We start from the raw sequence: 20,827 nt of genomic DNA, 5'->3' as shown, positions 1-20,827 counted from the left end.
GGTGAGCAAAGACTGGGTTCCTTAAACTTTCACCATACCCAAGTAAAACCCTTGATTTGGGTAGGGTTTCTTAAGATCTTGTAAATCCCCCTTGAGATGATGAGTCTAAGGTTTAATAGATGATCTATGTGTTGATTGTGAAGGATTTGAAGAAGTATTTACAAGGTTGGAGAAGCATTGTTGATTTGAAGTGATTTTGGGGTTTTGAAGGAGTTCTTGGGCAAAGAAGGTAAGATGGCTTTCTATTCCTTAAATCTAACCTAGATCTAGGTTAGAACCACCTTATGAGACTTTGAAGGTGTGGAGAATGGGTTTGGAAAAGCCCCATTTGAATCCCCAAAGGTTGGGAGAAGTTTGGGAAGAAACAACAGTTTTTCGCCAAGACCGGTGGGCCTTTGGCCCACCTGAGGGCACCCGCCTGAGAGGGCAGAACCCTCGGGGCCAACCAGCGGGCCAGACCAGCGGGCCGACCGGCGGGCCAGACCGACGGGCCGACCGGTGGGCCACCCTGCCCGTCGATCTTAGCAGGACCCTCGGGCTCAACCGATGGGCTAGACCGGTGGGTCGACCTACTCGCCGGTTAGGACCGGTGGGTCAGACAAGTGGGTTGTCTGACCCACCCGAGAGGCTCCCAACGTGATTTTTACGTCCGTTTGAACCCAAAACGAACGTACGACCTTCTTTTAGGATTCTAAACATGAATTTGGCATTGGGTCTTGTTAATTTTCATCCCAAATGAGTGAAATGCTAACCCCACTCACGCATGATAGGTTCACCAAGTCTTACGCTTCTCGCACCGGATCTCACCCGTACCGAGCGTGAGTCCTTGTACACTACAGGTAAGTGGGGAGAGGACGTTTGGCCTTGTTTCAAGGCATTGTTGTGCATTCATTTAATTGTATCTAGACTAGCTATGTCATCATGCAAATGCTATGTAGATTAGTCATCCTCACATTTTTATGCCATGTGTGCTGTGTTTATTTTCTAAATGCCAAGTGATGATATGCTTCTGTGATGAATGTTGACATCATTGTGCATGATGCATTAATAGATTAGATGCCGTAGTCGGCTTGGAAACGAGTGCATTGGTGGCCCGTGATATGGGACGCGGTGGCACTATGCAATCATACTATTGTCATATAGCAGCATGCGGTTTAGGATTATCATCTTCCCGTGCTACGACCCTTCCCAACAGGGGTTAAGGTATTGGGTTACCATTTGGGGGGAAGCAGTGGTTGCGGTTGTCGGGTCACTGTGGCGGTTAGACAGTATGCCCGGCTGGTCATTAGGACAGTTGACAACCCTGGTGGTATATTCAGGAGGGCCAATCGTACTGCTTTTAAATTGCTGGAGTCAGCACCTTTAATTTTCAGTAATTTACTTTATGTTGAGAGCCGGTGGTCGGCATGTTTTATTTTTCGGAGTACTCACTGTGGGCCTTCTCCGACAGCCCTATGGGCGTATCGCGGGATAGAGTTCGCGGTTCGTACCCGGAGTATACGCGCACTGTGGTTGTAGTAGCACTAAACCAAAGACTTAGTAATGTTGCTTAGGTGGATGTGATTAAAAATGTATTGCATAGCATATAGTGCATATGGTTGCGATTTATTGTGTGGACTGTTGCGTGGTCCATCTTTCCACTTACTGAGCTAGTGAGCTCATCCCATGTGTGCACCTCTTTTAGATGATTTTGCAGGTCATCCATCTGAAGAGCACGGGTCGGGTCCCACAGTTGAGTTCCCTGAAGAGGATTGGTGGGCCCCTGAGGAGTTAGAGCACAACACTGATTGCTCGTGCGAGAGTTGTGCTGCGGGACCGCAATTCTGATATCGAGCTGAGCTCCACTTTTGATGCCGAGCTGAGCTTTAAGCTTTGATACCGAGCCGAACTGTACACTCTGATTTTTTATGATTCCTTTTGTGTACTTGATATGTGAATTGTACTCTTATTGTGTAAATATCATGCCTTCGGACCCACATATATTTAACTATTGTATCACAATTCGGGTATCAAGTATTATGGGAATATTCACAGGTAAACCAAGTCTTCCGCTGAACTGATGAGCTCTTTCTTAGTTGTGTGTATACTGTGGTGGAATACTGTATCAGATGATCCTGGCAGGTTTGGGTTTACCGGTGTTAACCTGATCACTGGCCCGGTTCTGTATGAATGGGGTGTGACATCATATGTATAGCAATATCTATCAATCGATCTTCAAATGTTTCTTCGGAAATGGCATCATTCTCTTCCTCACCGAGGTCTTCGTCTGATCCTAAAATCTTCCTCTACCCTGGTGGAGAGTGTCGAATGGATGGCATCTATAAGATCTATGTTTGGATTGTCCCCACTTGTGGCACATACTAGGTAATCAGATGGATCTTCATATAAGAAATACCCAGATACGTCCTCTTCATTGACAAAAGTCATCATTGTCGCTATTGTACTCTTCCTCAAAGTCTTCATTTTCATTGTTTTCTTCGTTATCATTGATCCCCTCCGCATCGAAACTTGATAATACTTTGAATGTATAGAACGAAACACCTCCATAGGGTCGGAGTCTGTATCATATCCTTAAATCTCATTGACTACATTTTCGGACTCATCCTCAGTATCGCTTGTTATGTGGATCAAACACGCTTCTTCCTTGATTTGTTCTCCGATTGCTGATGCCATCACTGCCCGGAGTAATTCATCTATCACTTCTTCAATCACCAGCAAAAGGTTCTTCTCACGCTTGACGGGACGTATCAATGAAGTAGGATTCATCCTTTGCCCTTCTTTCTCCAAAACATTCACTGACCTCGTTGACGAGGTAAAATCTGGAGACCTTGACAATGTGAGAATGTCACTCCAACTATAGCCATCTACCCATCCATTATCAGGCACAAGGAAGAGGGGATCATACAATGTTCCTGGGCCGTGCGATGATCGGGAGTTGGGGTCATATGGTTGAGTTGTCGATGGGTATGAAGTGGGATGGTAAGAATGGGATGTTATGTGTGAGGTTGGATATTCTGAAGGTGATAATGAGTGATACAAGGGTGGTGAGGGATACAATCTTGGGTGGTATGATAGGGATTTGGGTACTGATGGCAAAGGTGGGTGAGAGGAAGGACCACGTGTTGGCATAGCAAGTAGATATGAAGAGGTATGGCATGTTGGGACATCAGATGATCAACAGAGTTCAAGGTGGGGTTGGGTTGTAAGAAGGGGTAGGGGGAGAGTTGGTGAGGGGCTGGGGAAGGAGGAATGGGAGGGGTGCGAGGTTTGCTTCAGTCGTATGTTCACACAAGGAGGAGGAGGAGGAGGAGGAGGAGGAGGCAAGGTGAAGAAAGAGTCCAAGACTATGATAACCTGTTAGCGGGTAAAAAATAAGCTGTTAGCGGGTAAAAAATAAGGGTAATTTGATCATTTAAAAACACCAGGGGAGAGAAATAGATGTAAACGTTTAGTAGTAGGGGAGTATCAAAAGAAAAAAAAAATATGACAATTAGGTTCTTTGAATAAATATGGGCTGAGCATAGGAAAAGTGGTAGTAATTACCCTTTCCTTTTATGGATAAAGCACACAAGGGAACTTGACATATGGGTGACCGATGCATATTAGCCTGTGTAAAACCAAGACAAATGTTTTTGCTACGTGTCCCCATCCAAATAATGCTCCACATGTCATTGGAGCAATCAACGGTCAAAAGTTGCCTATTCTGTGGACCATATGTACCAGCGATGGGATGACCTACGATTCAAAGCCCAGATATTTCAGAAGGGAAAGCAGCTGTGGGGATTTACCCGAAAAAAAAGAAGATATGGGGTGCAGGAAGAAGAGCCGAGCCGACGATGGGATCATTGTTAGAATCTCTCTCTATCTCTCATTTTGTAACCAAAAAATGTCGCAGTCTCTTCATCTCCTTCCCTACAACTTCCTCTCAGCTCTTTCTCCTCCCTCCTATCCATCTTTAACTACCATTTCTTCTTCCCCTTCTTCTTCTTGCTCCTACAGAGTCACCTTTGTCAGCCGGGATCGCAGCCAACTCCGAACCAGACCCGGACCTTTGCATGCCCAGCTCTCCGAGCCCACCACGGCAACGACAGAAACCCCACCGGAAGATGGACCAATCGAACTTCCTTCGTCTTCATCTTCATCCATCTTCGCCACCACTGATGACCCATCTCCCATCCAAGTCGCTACCAGCGTACTTCTCACTGGCTCTATCTCTGTTTTCCTTTTCCGCGCACTGAGACGTCGGGCCAAACGAGCTAAAGAGTTGGTAATTACTGTTATCTATTGCTGCCGTCCTCTTTGATTCAATTCAATTCCATTATTAATTAAGTGGTTGATGCTGTTGTTTTTGTTTCAGAGAGTAAGGTCCAGTGGTGTCACCAAAAGGACTCTTAAGGATGAGGCATTGGATAGTCTCAAGGCAATGAAGCCGACCTCAGGTGAGGAAGGGTCCACTCCTTCCCCTGCTCAGGCATTGTTGGGAGGAATCACAGCCGGTGTCATCGCCCTTTTGCTTTATAAGTTCACCATCACTATCGAGGCGGCTCTCGGTCGGCAGACTATCTCTGATAACTTCTCGGTCTGTACCCTATTTACCTCCCCCTCTTTTTTCTCTCAGAAATTTCAGGAATTTCTGAAAATGTTCGTCACTTTTATTTATTTCTTTTTAGCAATTTCAATAATTCATGTTCCAATTTTCAAATGAAGCTTCTATCTTTAATTTATCCAAACAATTTGAGCATTGCTCTTACATTCCATTTGTTGAATATGCCATACTGCAACTGTTGTGTGTTGCTTTGGAAAAGTTGAAAAATTAGGAAAATTTTCCCCACCCTTCTAGAGCGGTGAGGAATTGTTATGCTAATTGCTGAGTAGTGCTTTGGTTGCATGACTGACATCAAAGGTGTAGGGATTTTGCTTTGAAACATTGGAATAGGAGGGTGGAAATCCCAATTAAAGTTGTCAAGTATGTAAGAAACAGAATATAGGCAATAGGTATAAGACTTTGACAAACACTTAATAAAATCTTATTAAAAGAAGAAGGAGAGTATCACTTACAGGTTAAAACAAAGATGCAGGAAAGTAAACAGAAGACCTTCCAATATATGTAGAGTTGAGTCTTATTGGTATACTCTCCTTAACGTATTTGAATGCCCCATATTTGTATGCAACCGGGTTGACCGTACGTCCTCACCTCCAAGATAAAACAACTCTCCGAATACTTAAGGTGCAACTCCAATAAGTGATTGCAATAGGGAAAAACGAAGGTAATACTCAGTATTTGTACTCTGTATGAAAGGTAAAAATCAGAGTATTTTAGGCAAAACAGAGACTGTTTCTCTGCAGAACACTAAGTAAACAATATTGGTAGAGAGCGCTTTTACCCACAATAAGGTTTTTCCAAAACATAACAGAGAGCAATCTCATTTTGGACTTCTATATTAGAGAAGAGAAGGTGTCTGTACAAGTATAGGGGTGTCTATATACGTACGGGTACATGGGTGTATGAACTATTGTACATGTACGTATGGGTAACTTGAATTTGAAGTTCAAAAATTCAAATTCGAATTTTGTGTAAAATGATACATCTCTTGACACCCACACCCACACCCACACCCGACCCCGACCTCGGCCTTGGCCAGGCTCGGCTCGGCTTGGTGCGCACGATTGAAAAGCACCCCAGGAGACCCCACACACACATGAAAAGGGAGAGTTCCTCTATAAAGGACTTGCATCCTTAAGAAACAATCCTACTTATATATCCCTCACACCATTCATCCAAAACCAATGTGGGACTAAACTTTGAAAAGTTACTTTAGCTCCTTTCCAACTTGTCCTTACTTGTGTACAAACTATTTTCAAAAGGCAAAAAGGGGGGAAAGGTTTTTAACATTATTTGAAACTTTAAATATACTAAAGTAACATTTTATATTTTATAATATGAAATCCAACATAGTATCTTCTCATTGTTTTATTGATGAATGTTGCTACCCTTGGTTAGGTTGTATAAGAGGCTTGGTCTCTTGTTCAAGGTCTGATACACATATGCAGAGAGAGAGAAACTTGTGTCAGTTTTGTATTTAGGAATCAAAAATCAAATTGAGCTTCAAATGTTTTTGCTTTATGACTCTTTCCAAACAGACATAGTTCTGTGGAAGAAAGATGTTGGGACTTAATGGCTTTAATTCACCTTGCAATTTTCCTTAGATGATAACACAAATATCCTCTTGTAGTTTTCTCTTGAGATACAACATAAACTAAGCTACATATTAATCATCTGGGAGATGGTTTCCCTAAATGGAAGTGTGGCCCCTACACCATCGCATGGGCCAATGGGAGCACTAGTTGAAGCATCAATAGGGGCAGGATTTCTGCCTTTCACGAGGGGTGGAGAGGTCATTTTGGCCGCCACTGTGTCTGGGCGTAAGGGACATGCTGCTTTTTAGGCTACTTTCTACGTAATCATATATCCTCTGTAGGAAAATGTTGACACTGTCGCTTCCATTGTTAGTGACCTATGATATACAGGAAAAGAGAGATGTTGGATAAAAGCATGAAGTATGGTGGACGAGGGGGAGGAATTTCCCAGAAAAAAATTCTCATTCAATTGTTCATTCCCAAGTCTCTCTTTGTTTAGATTTCAATTTCGATTCAGGGGGTGATTTGAATTATTGAGAGTGTTTGGTATGATTCTTACACCCTTTGGTATCTTCTCTCCACCCTGTTCTCTGCAAGCCCACCGGTAGTTGGTACTAAGATGGCACCCAATAAGCAAAGTCATGAGCTGCCTCTTACCATGTTGGGCATGTGATAGGATGGAATGATCATAGCATGGCAAATTATCCTCAGTCCCTTCTCTTTCCCTGCAATTGGGTCTTTGTGAGTTTCGAAGTAAGAGCTTGACGAGAAGAGAATGTCCCATTTTTGCCGGAGCAACGTTGGGATAACCAACCGAAACCCAGAAGAAAAATCAATAATGAGCTCTGTTTCAGTTCAAATATTCGAAATGCATACACATAAGAAACCTCTGATTGTGACGATAGATGAGCATTGAGAAGGGAAGTTTGATTCATCTGTGAATGCGTTGTAGCTGGAATATTGGAAGCCGCCATAACTGTGATTTGTCGAGAATACCACAGATATGTATGTTATAGGATGTGTGAAACCAAAGAATGTATTGAGTGGAAGCCTTGAGATTCTATAGCGAGTAGATAAGATGAGTGTTTGATTGACAATGAAGGTCAGTCAGAGCCACATGTTTAAGATCATATTCTGTTCTTAGAAGGAGAGAGAATGAGGGATTAGGGACAACTTAAAACAGACTGAGGAATGGATTAATGATGTAGGGGGTTCCTAGGTGACTAGGTCTCCTACAAGATTAACTAACTAGGTAGAGTTAACTCAAGGGACTTGGGTAGATAGGACAAAAGAAACTCAGCAAACAAGATTAAGCATGCAAAATAGAATGAGACTAATAAACAAAGTAGCAAAAAGCAATAATAATTTAGGCGGAAAAATACATAAACTCTTACTTAAGCTTCAAGTGGGGACATGGGGAAGGGAACAAACGTCATACGAATGTTAGGTTCAGCACAAATCAATCCAAACACCAAATAAGATATGCAAACAATCAATGTCCTCTAGCAGCTAACTAAAATAGAAAAATCAACAAAGGTTTTGGAAACATAACAGTGACGAAACGTCTTAAAACAATGGGTAAAAAAAATAGACATAAGCAAAAGGGCATAGGCTGGTTTCAATGTTAATGGGCTGCAACATGTAACAGGGATGTTTGGAGGTGTGAGGGGTTGAGTTTAATTAGTTACCTTGTTGTTGTCCTGGTCTGAGGAGTAAAGAAGAAGTCGAAGTCCTCCAAAATAAAGAGTTGCAATCCAACCTACTTGATGAAGAACAGCAGTTCCGATTGTTGGGGAGAGGTTCCAGCAGCAACCCAGCTGGGGTTTTCTCGATGGAGATAATCTCTGATGATGGTGAACAATTTCTGCAATAGGGCAACAACAACAGGAAAGACAGAAAACAGAAAAGAGAAGGATGAAGGGTGAGAAAGGGAGAAAGGAGAATAAGAGAGAGCCATGAGAGAGAGAGGAAGCGTAAAACAGAGAGAGACCGAGAGTGAAAGATGAGAAAAGGGAGAGGGGAGAGAGAAATCGTGGGGGGGGTTTGGGGGCTGTTTTGCCTTCAATATTCTTCATTCATTAATTTTCATTGTGGCCAATGGCCTTACATAAATAATAGGATAATTACTAAAAAGAAAAGGCTAATCTAGGAACATAATCTCAGAAATAAAAAGTTTCCTAAAAAAAACAAATAGGAATGTTATTTAGTTTCCTACTTAACTCAATGGCCTAAATAAACAAAATCCTAGGAAATAAAACTACTAACATATCAGATTTGGTGGGGGCCACACAATCTTAGTAAAATCCTAGGAATTAAAATTACATATCAGATTTGGTGGGGGCCACACAATCTTGGCAAAGAAAGGAAGGAGAGGACTCGATCCAGCACTGGGAAGGCTGGACCAAGCCTTCCTTTTCTTTCTTTTTTTCTTCCTCCTTCTAATCCTCCAACCACAAAGAAGGTTGGGTCTTCTTCTTCCTTCGGCCGTACGTCTTAATGTCCCCATCAACTCTCCCCGGCTTGGAAGAATTCACCTCCAGTGAATTAAAGCTCATGTAATACTCAAGTAGGTCTGGGTTGAGTTGTTGAACTTATTGCATTGTGATCCAGGTGTTGTCAATTTTCGGACGTCCATGCCACTTGACCAAGGACTCTCTAGAACCTCCAGTGTGTGTGGACACAATCCTCTCATCAAGGATTTTCTCAATTTCTTCAGTTTTTCTCATGACCTTAGGCACAGGTGGTAATGAGGTGGGGGGAAGTGGTTGGCTTGGCTCAGAAGTCTCATCAATGTTGAAAGGGAAGTCTTCAAGGTCATCATGATAGAAAGGGGTAAAGGTAGAGGTACCATGGTATGGGACTAGGTCTTCAACATTGAAAATATTGCTGATTTCCATGCTAGCTGGCAGATCAAGAACATACGCATTGTCACCTATCCTCTTGAGTACCTTGAACGGACCTATGCTACGAGCATGTAGCTTGCTCGCTTTTCCCCTAACAAAACGTTGCGGCTTGATTCTTACCATGACCATATCGCCCTCTTGAAACTCTTGTAGCCTTCTGTGCACATCTGCCTTCGATTTGTATTGCTCATTGCTCAGTGATATCTGTCTCCTTATATCTGTATGCAAATCATGTATATGCTGAGCAAAAGATTCGGCTGACTGGGAGGTCCTAGAACTAGACACGACTGGGATAAGGTCTGTGGGTGCCCGAGGCTGGTATCCTGAACAGATCTCAAAGGGGGACAGACCAGTGGTACGGTTGTTAGAACTATTATATGCAAACTCAGCCTGGCTAAGGACTCGATCCCAACTGGTAAGGTGTTCTCCTATGAGGCAACGCAATAAATTTCCTAAGCTCCTATTGACAACCTCGGTCTGGCCATCGGTCTGCGGGTGGAAAGCGGAGGAGAAACGGAGCTTCGTGCCCATCATTAGCCATAGGGTCCTCCAAAAATGACTAGTGAACTTAACATCCTTGTTGGACACTATGGTGAGGGGTAACCCATGGTACTTGACAACCTCATTAAAGAAAAATTTGGCTACTATGGATACATCGGAGGTCGTAGAGCATGGGATGAAATGGGTCATGTTGAAGAAGCGGTCAACAACCACATAAACAAAATCATGGACTCTCAATGTTCTTGGTAGACCAAACACGAAGTCCATGCTAAGGTCCTGCCAAGGGGATTGGGGAAACGGTAGGGGAGTGTGCAAACCCGTGTTTTGCTTTTGTTGTTTGGCGGTCTAGCATGTCCTGCACTGACTCACAACTCTAGCAACATCCCTCTTCAGTCCTGGCCGAAAGAATCAGTCCTCAACGAGGGTGATGGTTTTATCGCGACCAAAGTGGCCAGCGACTCCCCCAGCATGCAATTCCCAGATCAGGAAATCTCAGAGTGAAGTCCTGGGAATGCACAACTTGCTTCCTTTAAAAAGAAAGCCCTCCCTAAGTAGGTAGTCCGAGCGGTTGACTGGGTTGCCTTCACTCAAGGAAGTGAACGGCTCACTAAAATCAGGACAAGTGGGTATTGGTCCTTGAATCGCTCGAACCCTACAACCTCTACACTCATTGCTTGGAGTAGCACACTAGCCCGACTCCTAGCATTGGTGCAAATGAGGAATATATTCATCCGGCTTAGTGTATCCGCAGCAGTATTCTCGACACCAAGTCTGTGCTTGAGTACAAAAGTGTACTCTTGGAGAAACTCAACCCACTTCACATGCATCTGGTTAAGTTTATTTTGGGCACTCAAGTATCTCAGAGCTTGGTGGTTAGAGAATAGCACGAATTCTTGTGGTAAAAGGTAATGTCGCCAATAGCGCAATGATTGGACAACCGCATAGAATTCCTTATCGTATGTGGAATATCGTTGCCTCGCTTCATTAAGCTTCTCATTAAAATAGGCAATAGGGTGGCCCTCTTGTCCTAGGACACCACCTATCCCAATACCAGATGCATCACAATTTACTTCGAAGACCTTAGAGAAATCGGGGAGGCGCAGGACTGGAGCTTCAGTCATAAGCTTTTTAATCTCATTAAAGGCCTTCGTAGCACTCTTAGTCCATTGAAACTCCTTCCTTTTCATGCAATCAGTGATAGGAGACATAATGGAGCTAAACCGGTAAATGAATCTTCTGTAGAAAGTGGCTAAACCATGAAAGCTTCGTACCTCATGAATGTTAGTTGGCTCAGGCCACTCTACAATCGCTCTCACTTTCTCAGGGTCAGCAGATACTCCCTGAGCTGACACAACAAATCCCAGGAAGATGACTTGATCACTTATGAAGGTGTACTTCTTGAGGTTGACATAGAGTTTCTCTTGTAAGAGTACATGAAAAACCTTCTGTAAGTGATCCAAGTGGGAAGACAGGGTCTTACTATAGATGAGGATGTCATCAAAGTAAACCACAAGGAACTTGCCAATGAATGGTTGAAGCACTTGATTCATTATCCTCATGAAGGTGCTAGGTGCATTTGACAAGCCAAAAGGCATGACTAACCACTCAAAGAGGCCATTCTTTGTCTTGAAGGTTGTCTTCCACTTATCTCGAGGCCTAACCCTAATCTGGTGGTACCCGCTCTTGAGATCAATCTTCGAAAAGATCGAAGAGTTGGCCATCATATCCAATATATTATCAAGCCTAGGGATAGGGAACCTATACTTGATGGTGATCTTATTGATGACCCTACTATCAACACACATATGCCAGGTGCCATCTTTCTTTAGCGTGAGCAAGGCAGATACAACACACGGGCTAAGGCTTTCCCTAATGAATCCTTTCTGCAACAGTTCATCCACTTACCGTTTGAGTTCGGCCTATTCTTTGGGATTCATTCGGTAATGGGGTAAGTTCGGGAGAGAGGATCCTGGAACTAAGTCAATAACGTGCTGGATGTCACGCATAGGCGATAACTCATCAGGTAGTTCCTCAGGGAATAACCTCTCGAATTTCCTCAACAAAGGTTGCACTTCTTTAGGAGCCTCAGTGAATAAGCGTGACCTATCGGTATTACTCTGTACGGCAACTAGAGCATAAATCACCCCTGACTCGTGACACTCTCCTTCAAATTATTATTGATTTAAAATGTTGAGTGTTTTGGTGGGGGTTTGTTTGGATGTACTTCCCTTGTGTTCTGGAACCCTAACTTTCCTAGGGGCACTGGGGGTCGGTCTGATCTTCTTCCCTTTGAACTTAAAGACATAGGTGTTAGACTTCCCGTAATTGGTGACATCCCGGTCATATAACCAGGGTCTACCTAGAATGATGTGGGCAACATCCATCTCTAGGACATCACACCACACTCAGTCCTCATATCATGCAAAGTGTAGGGGAACTAAACACCTCAGATTAACGGGAATGGTGGACTGATCAACCCAGGCAACCTTGTAAGGCTTGGGGTGGGGTTCAGGTTTGAGGCCCATTCGAGCAACAACGCTCTTAGCGACCACATTCATGCAACTCCCATTGTCTATGGCGACGCGACAGTTTTTGCCCTGATGACTTGTGTAAGTGATGAAAATATTAGTTCATCGCCAATCATCGCTACTCTTAGGTTGTGAGACCATGCAACGCACAATGCCGAGCTTGAGGTCACCGGCCTCCTTGGTGTCCTCATCAGATATGGTCTCATCTGGTCTATGGTCCTCATACTCATGGTCCTGAAAACCCTCTTGGTCACTTTCTTCAGGGGTCTGCTCTCCCACATAAAGATTCCTATTGGGACACTCTCTGGAGAAGTGACCAAACCCACGACACTTGAAGCACTGTTGTTGCCCACTACTCTTAGTTATTTCTCCCAAAATTCCTTTACTCTTGTTGTCAAATTGACGTTGTGGTGCAGCAGGGGGTTTTGGGAGTCTAGTTGAGCCTTGGGGTGGTTTTCTAAATTGGGACTCCCCAGCTTGGAAGCTCTTCCTCTGAGAATAAGTTCTCATGGAGAATTCCACCTCAAGGGCTATCTTGAAGGCCTGTGGAACGTCTCGCACCAGGTGGGGTGCCATACGAGACTGAATTTCGGAGTTGAGCCCGGTAAGGAATATGGATAGTGTCTGCTCAACATCCTCCTGAATACGGCTTCTAATTTTCAATTCATTGAACTTGCGCATGTATTCGGTCTTAGTCAACTTCCCTTGCTTCAGGGTATTCATCTCATTCAACAACTGGAGCCTATAAGTGATAGGAAAAAATTCCCTCTTGAGCCGCTCTTGCATCTCTACCCAGGTGGTGATTGGCTCAAGTCCTAGGTGGTCCTCCTGGTACTCTAGGTCTGTCCAGAAGTCCTGGGCAGCTCCAATAAACTTGAACTTAGCAAATCGGTAGCGGACTTCCTCTGGCATATCATAGAAATCGAAGTACCTATCCATCTGCTTGATCCAATCCAGAAGGATCCTAGTATCAATCTGACCATCGTAGGTAGGGACATCTACCTTAATCATCCGTCTGACATCAAAGCCCCTATCATGGTGCTCATAGCCCTCATTATCTCCATATTGGGTTTGGCGTCTTGGCGGTGGGCCTCGACCCCTACCCTGATTCCTACCACGCCTTAGGCCTTGGAAGTTATCCCCTATTTGGTCATAACCATCAGTCTAGTTATTTTCGTTTACTTCCTCAGGGTTAGGGCCTCTGCCCCTAGGTTCAGTGCTAGTTGTGTTACGGCCTTGCCGTCCATTAGGATTTTGGACACTTGTCTCGAGGGCAGCCAACTTCTCGGTAAGGGCTTGGAGATGGACAGCTTGTGTCTCTTGTATGGCTTGAATGGCTTTCATGAATTCAGCCAGTTGCTCAGAATGGGTGGAGGTGCTAAGGGGTTAGACATATCCTGGTATGCTCTACCACTACGAGTGGACATAAGGAGATGGGCAGCCAAAGGTACGGTTGCCACCAAAGACTCAAGGTCTACTCAGAGTCTCCAATTGAGACAGGTAGTTCGCCCTCTCAATCTTGAGGTCAAAAATCTCCCTCTCAAGTATATGCTTTTGGAGGGAATAACGTCCAATGCTATTCGGTCCCGCTAACTTAAGAAAGAAAAGGGTGTCCTCTAATCTATGGTATCGCTCTCTTAGCTCAGACTCGACCACGGACAGATGGTGACGGAGACTAGACCTCAAAAGGTAAGACATGTAAACAAGGGACAGCAGTACCTAATTACCCTAAACCTAGACAAAACCATGCTCTGATACCAAGATGATGTAGGGGGTTCCTAGATGACTAGGTCTCCTACAAGATTAACTAACTAGGTAGAGTTAACTCAAGAGACTTGGGTAGAGAGGACAAAAGAAACTCAGCAAACAAGATTAAGCATACAAAATAGAATGAGACTAATAAATAAAGTAGCAAAAAGCAATAATAATCTAGGCGAAAAAACACATAAACTCTTACTTAAGCTTCAAGTGGGGACATGGGGAAGGGAACAAACGTCATACGAATGTTAGGTTCAGCACAAATCAATCCAAACACCAAATAAGATATGCAAACAATCAATGTCCTCTAACAGCCAACTAAAATAGAAAAATCAGCAAAGGTTTTGGAAACATAACAGTGACGAAACGTCTTAAAACAATGGGTAAAAAAAATAGACATAAGCAAAAGGGCATAGGCTGGTTTCAATGTTAATGGGCTGCAACATGTAACAGGGATGTATGGAGGTGGGAGGGGTTGAGTTTAATTAGTTACCTTGTTACTCTCCTGGTCTGAGGAGTAAAGAAGAAGTCAAAATCCTTCAAAATAAAGAGTTGCAATCCAACCTACTTGATGAAGAACAGCAGTTCCGATTGTTGGGGAAGTTCCAGCAACAACCCAGTTGGGGTTTTCTCGATGGAGATAATCTCTGATGATGGTGAACAATTTCTGCAATAGGGCAGCAGCAACAGGAAAGACAGAAAACAGAAAAGAGAAGGATGAAGGGTGAGAAAGGGAGAAAGGAGAATGAGAGACAGAGCCCTGAGAGAGAGAGAGGAGGTGTGAAACAGAGAGAGACCGAGAGTGAAAGATGAGAAAAGGGAGAGGGGAGAGAGAGAAATCGTGGGGTGGGGGGGTTAGGGGGCTGTTTTGCCTTCAATATTCTTCATTCATTAATTTTCATTGTGGCCAATGGCCTTACATAAATAATAGGATAATTACTAAAAAGAAAAGGCTAATCTAGGAACATAATCTCAGAAATAAAAAGTTTTCTAAAAAAAGCAAATAGGAATGTTATTTAGTTTCCTACTTAACTCAAGGACCTAAATAAACAAAATCCTAGGAAATAAAACTACTAACATATCAGATTTGGTGGGGGCCACACAATCTTGGCAAAGAAAGGAAGGAGAGGACTCGATCCAACGCTGGGAAGGCTGGACCGAGCCTTCCTTTTCTTTCTTTTTTTCTTCCTCCTAATCCTCCAACCACAAATAAGGTTGGGTCTTCTTCTTCCTTCGGCTGTACGTCTTGATGTCCCCATCAATTAAGATTTTGTCTCCATTTTCGTTTTCGTAACAGGGTTGGGGGCGAGGGGGGTGGAAACGACATCAGAGCTTCGAAGTTCTTAAAATGGCGGATGACCATTCAGGTTTGCAGTCCCACTCCACCCCCACCCCATTCTCTGCAAATGTTCTATCAAACCTGAGAAAGATGCAATCAAACAATTTCAATTTCTTGACCAAAAAACTATTTGTTGACTTATTTTAAGAATCAATCTGAAATCAATCCTAATAGAGCCTAATATAATTATGGTTTTAAAAGATGAAGGCAAAAGAAACTCTTGGATTCTCTAGATTTTATGAAGAACACAAACTTCTCGTGTGAGTTTGGTTTTTTTTTTTTTTTTTTAAGAGAGAGATCCTGTAGCCATTTGATCAAATCATGCATTTTTTTTTTTCTCAAAATCTGAGAGAGAATAGAATTTTTGATTGGTACAAGCTTTGATTATGCCCAATAGAATACTTTAGTTTGATTGATTTGGAGTTGCTTGACATGTGTGCTTTGATTACAATTTATGGAAACATCAAAGAAGGTTAAAATTTGTACTTGGACATTTTTAGATTGATGAGACCCTTGTATATGCCCCATTAGAACAGCAGAGATTATCGACTATGTTCTTAGTCCAACTGTCATCATCTAATCTGGCCTTTTGTAATTCTGACAGAACTTTTTCTTATGTTTTCAGGTTCGTCAAATAACGATAACAATAAGGTAGGCCACTCTGCAAATTACAGCATTTGCATTTAAATTCATTTCTGAATGATATTCTTTCTTCTACAGGACCATAGTGAATGGGTTGTGCTATCTGGCTACATTTATTTTCGGCATCAATTCTATTGGTTTACTCCTCTACTCTGGGCAGCTGGCAATCAACTCCTTCATGGAAGACACAAGTGAAGCAACTGCAGGTAAAAATGGGCAGAAAAGCAAAGAAAGTCCGTCAGCTGAGCTGCCTGTAGAAAATGACAAATCCAGCAGCGCTGAAGGGGAACAAGCTTCTGATGAGACGTAAAAGTCCTAAAGAATGATGGGAAACACTGCAATCACATTTCATTTACTGAGATTCTTGGGGAACATGGAAAGCAACAGCAGCGATAGGTGCCTAAGTTCTGATTTGATTGAATAATGGAAGACATGAGCACTTGTATCACAGAGTGTATCTATTTCCTTGATCAAAATTCCGCGCCATTTTCTGATTTGATTGAATAGCTTTCATTTGCCATGGAGTATGGCTTGAGTTGTCGCCAACAATCTGGAGTATCAAATTAAATTACGTCTTTTTTCAGAGTATTTCTGTGTGTAACCAAGCTGGTTAAAACAGATTTTTGTAACCTCTTTTCTTTACCCTTGGCCACATCACTTACACTGTTGTGGATGAGGTCATTTTTGTATTTCTTTGTCCTCTCTGCTTATTTGTTTCAGAATTGGAATGTAGAGCTTTCATGGAGGAATGGATCTAAGTCGGAAACATTCAATACAGTCGGCATTTGGTACTCACTTGAGAGCTTCAATAGTTCACTAAAAGCCTGTGGTGTAATGAACCGTATGTTCTTCTAACAGAGAGAATAAAAAGAAAGGGTTCACTATGGGAACTGACGGTGACAAAGGTTACTGGGCTGATGCGGCTGGTTAGAGATGCAGAGCAGAGGGAGAAGGTATGACCATTTGTGTTGTAGACGAAGGGAGCTATGCGTTTGTGTGACTTTAAATCCTGCTTACAGGGGCCTAGTTAGAGATGCATAGCAGAAGCCTCAGTCCTCTAGTCACCTCTCAGAAGTTTCAATTTACATATCATTTTCAAGACTTCAATGCTTCCATTTTTCCCCCAGTTGTTACCGTACTCATCTCATAATTGTTGCATTTCAGGGTTGAAATTCTCATATACCATATGATTTCACGCTCCAAGTTTCAAATCTGAATTCCATTTCTATTTGCTTGCCAACGATTTTTACTTATTTCTTCAGATCATTTAGATTTTTCAGTTGAAAATTCACTCCATATTTTCTTCGTAGTATGGTTCTATTATATTTGTCGATTAGAACAAGAGGGATTTTTTTTAGCTCCCTTTTTTTCCTGCACATTATCTTCCACTGCACACTACAATCTCTCTCTGTGATTGTATCGTCAGGTGAGAAAGTCCTCGGAAAATGATGGCTTTCACTCGGAAAATAATGGAAAGAAGAGTAAATACTGGTGCGCAACTCTACTCATCTCCGGGTGGGAAATGCATTGGACACAAGTCTTATCTAATTGTGTGCATTCTAATGCTGTGAGGAGTCGAGCGTAGGAGCCATGAGGTTCCTCCGTCTATTTCCGCCAGAGGGAGTTGTTGCAAAAGTTCAGCAACGAAAGCAGGGGTAGTGTCACCATTACCATTGGTCATACAACATTGACTTTGTTGGTGTACGATATCTTGTATTCCGTCATAGTTTAACCCAGAGAGTACTAGTGCAGTGCCTCGACAGGCAGGACGATGGTCCCGCTAGCCGGTTAGTGGACTATGGGGGCTGCAAAGGGGGCAGTAGGCCCCCTTACATAGCAGGCGCCCCCTGCTCGAATTTTTTATTTGAGGGTAATTGTGTACTTTCTAGATTAGGGTTTTTTGTTATATATTCGTAGCGAGGGTTTCTTTCTCTGTAATGCAAGCAATACTGAGAGGTGTGAGGGACGAGTGTCGTAACCCTATTCTCCATTGCTAATGAAGCAGGATCTCATCTCACCAGGGACGTATGCAATCTTGTTGAACCTCGTAAATCTGTGTGCATTGTTTGTTCTTGTTTTTCCATTATCTTCTGCATTGTTTTAGGGTTGTGTTTCTACAAATTGGTATCAGAGCTCTAGGTTTCTGTTTTCTAGGGTTTACTATCACGATGGCAGGGAAGAGATTGAATGTCAAGTATGATATCGAGAGCTATAATGGGAAGAACAATTTCACCCTCTGGTATTAAAGGATGAAGGATCTTCTGATACAATAAGATTTGGCGAAAATGTTACTGGGGAAGTCGAAGAAACCTATAAAAATTACTGACAAAGATTGAGAAGAGATGGAGGAAAAAGCGGTAAGTGTTATTCGATTAAATCTTTCTGATGATGCCCTATAATATGTTGTGGGTATCGAATCTGCACCGCTGTATAGGCGAAACTTAAAAGCATCTACATAATGAAGTCCTTAATGAACAAATTATTCGTAAAGAAGTAATCGTATTCTCTATAGATGGAGGAAGGTACGAATCTATTAAAGCATCTTAACATGTTCAATCAGATCGTAAGTAAACTTGCAAACCTGGAGGTCAAGATCAATGATGAAGACAAGGAGTTACTGTTACTATCGTCGCTCCCAGAATCATATAATCACCTAGTAACGACTCTCTTATACTGGAAGGAGACCATTGAGATGGATGAAGTCACGGCTGTCTTCATGTCCAATGATACAAAGAAGAAGGCTAATAGTACAAAATATCAAGGAGAAGATCTTTTCGGAGGTGATAAGGAGTAGAAAAGAGGGAGATCAAATCAGAAGGGATTTGAGAAGAGTCAATCGAAATCAAAAGGGATAAAGACAAAGATCTCTTGTTACTATTGCAAGAAGGAAGGTCATCTGAAGAAAGAGTGTTTGAAGAGGAAGGCAGACTTAAAGAAGAAAGGTGTAGATAAGGCATATGAGGAAGCTAGCGTAGCTGACAGTTCAGATGGAGATGATAGAGATGTACTCTCTATATCATCAGGTAAGAATCAACCTTCTGATTCTTGGATTTTAGATTCTGAATATTCATATCATATGTGTCCACATAAGGATTGGTTTAATACATATCAACCATATAATGGTGGGTCTGTCCTAATGGGGAATGATGTTGTATGCAAGACCATTGGGATAGTCACTATCAAAATCAAGATGTTTGATGAGATAGTAAGAACTTTAGTAGATGTGAGACATGTAACAGAATTAAGGAAAAACTTAATATCTTTGGGGGCACTTGATTCAAATGGCTGCAAGTACATAACAGAAGGTGGAGTTCTCAAAGTTATTAAGGGTATTATGAATGTCATGAAGGAACAGCTAACAGGAAACTTATACAGATTCATAGGGAGCATAGTTACAGGTGGAGCATCTGTGACTGCAGATGCAGTATTTGATACAGATGATACCTATCTGTGGCATATGTGGTTAGGGCATATGGGAGAAAGAGGAATGATGGAGCTTCATAAAAGAAAACTATTGAATGGACTGAAAACTTACAAACTGAACTTCTGCAAGTATTGTGTGTTCGGAAAACAGTGCACGGTTAGTTTCAAAACTGCAAAACATAAGAGTAAAGGGGTGCTTGATTATGTACACATCGATGTATGGGGTCCTTCAACAATAAAATCTAATGGTGAGGCAGAATACTTCGTGACCTTTGTTGATGATTACTCAAGGAAAGTCTAGATCTACTTCATGAAGCATAAAAGTGAGGTGTTCACTAAATTTAAGGAATGGAAGGCTAAGGTAGAAAGGAAGATAAGAAAGAAAATTAAGTACTTGAGAACTAATAATGGAGGGGAGTACGCATACAAGCCGTTTCTAGAATTATGCAAAGCTGAAGGGATTACACGTCACTTAACGGTTTCAAAGACACCATAGTAAAATGGTATAGTTGAAAGGATGAATAAAACACTTCTAGAAAGAGCTCGGAGTGTGAGGCTGAATGCATGGTTGATCAAGAGATTTTGGGCAGGAGCAGTGAACATGGAATGTTTCCTCATCAACAAGTCTCCATTAAAGGCGATTGATTATAAAATTCCCAAAGAGGTATGGACAGAAAACCAGTAGATTTTTTTATTCTAAAAATATTTGGTTGTCTGGCCTATGCGCATGTTGAGAGTGAGCAGCATTCCAAGTTAGACTCAAAGTCTAAGCAGTGTATCTTTCTTGGTTTTAAGAAATGTGTAAAGGGATTCAAGTTGTGGGATCCAAGTTCACAGAAAGTTGTGGTTAGTAGAGACGTGTTTGATGAGTCTCATATGGTGAAATCAAATTACAATTCACAAGTAGTTGTTGAAAATAAAGAAGGTTCTATTGTGCAAGTAGAGTTAGGTGAGTCAGAAACAACAAGAGAGAATGAGTCATTAAGTGACTTATTAGGACAATAGAAAGCAGTAGAAGTTTCCTATACTGTGGCAAAGGGTAAAAGGAAGCGTACTCACAAAGAACCTGTAAGATACGGGTTTGAGGATATGGTTGCTTATGCCCTCACTGTAGGTACAGGTGATCCATCTTCCTACTATGATGTTTTGAGTGATGCATAGCATGATAAATGGATGGCAGTTATGATGGAGGAAATGGAGTCTCTATAGAAGAACAAGACTTGGGAGATTATGGAAAAACCTATGGAAAGAAAAATCATTAGGTGTAAATGGGTCTTTCGTAAGAAAGAGGCAGCATCTAAGAATGAGCGTGAAAGGTATAAAGTCAGACTTGTAGCCAAGGGCTATGCACAGAAGGAGAGGATAGACTACAATGAAATATTCTCTCCAATGGTGAAACACACTTCGATCAGGGTACTATTTGCTTTGGTGACCATGTATGATTTAGAACTTGAACAACTTGATGTGAAGATTTTATTTCTTCATGGTGACTTAGAGGGACAAATTTACATAGAGCAGCCTGAAGGTTTCCAGGTGCAGGGAAAGGAAGATCATGTTTGTCTGCTTAAGAGGTCGCTTTATGGTCTTAAGCAATC

At 42.3% G+C, this 20,827-nt stretch overlaps 1 protein-coding gene across 2 annotated transcripts; it reads left to right on the top strand.

The window, feature by feature from the left end:
* The first annotated feature begins 3,761 nt into the window (after window positions 1–3,761).
* LOC122061964 lies at window positions 3,762–16,604 on the top strand. Of its 2 annotated transcripts, XM_042625561.1 has the most exons (5): window positions 3,762–4,267; window positions 4,358–4,579; window positions 15,126–15,195; window positions 15,793–15,818; window positions 15,888–16,604. In XM_042625561.1, the coding sequence occupies exons 1-5, from the start codon at window positions 3,806–3,808 to the stop codon at window positions 16,002–16,004; spliced, it is 897 nt and encodes a 298-aa protein (XP_042481495.1). In that variant the 5' UTR covers window positions 3,762–3,805; the 3' UTR covers window positions 16,005–16,604. The 2 variants fall into 2 exon arrangements, with proteins under 2 accessions (XP_042481495.1, XP_042481494.1); XM_042625560.1 differs by lacking the exon at window positions 15,126–15,195 and having other exon boundaries at window positions 3,763–4,267.
* Window positions 16,605–20,827: the final 4,223 nt, after the last annotated feature.

The sequence above is a fragment of the Macadamia integrifolia genome, chromosome 14 (genome assembly GCF_013358625.1).
Source record: "Macadamia integrifolia cultivar HAES 741 chromosome 14, SCU_Mint_v3, whole genome shotgun sequence".
NCBI lineage: Eukaryota > Viridiplantae > Streptophyta > Magnoliopsida > Proteales > Proteaceae > Macadamia > Macadamia integrifolia.
This window is presented reverse-complemented; position numbering and strand designations above follow the sequence as displayed.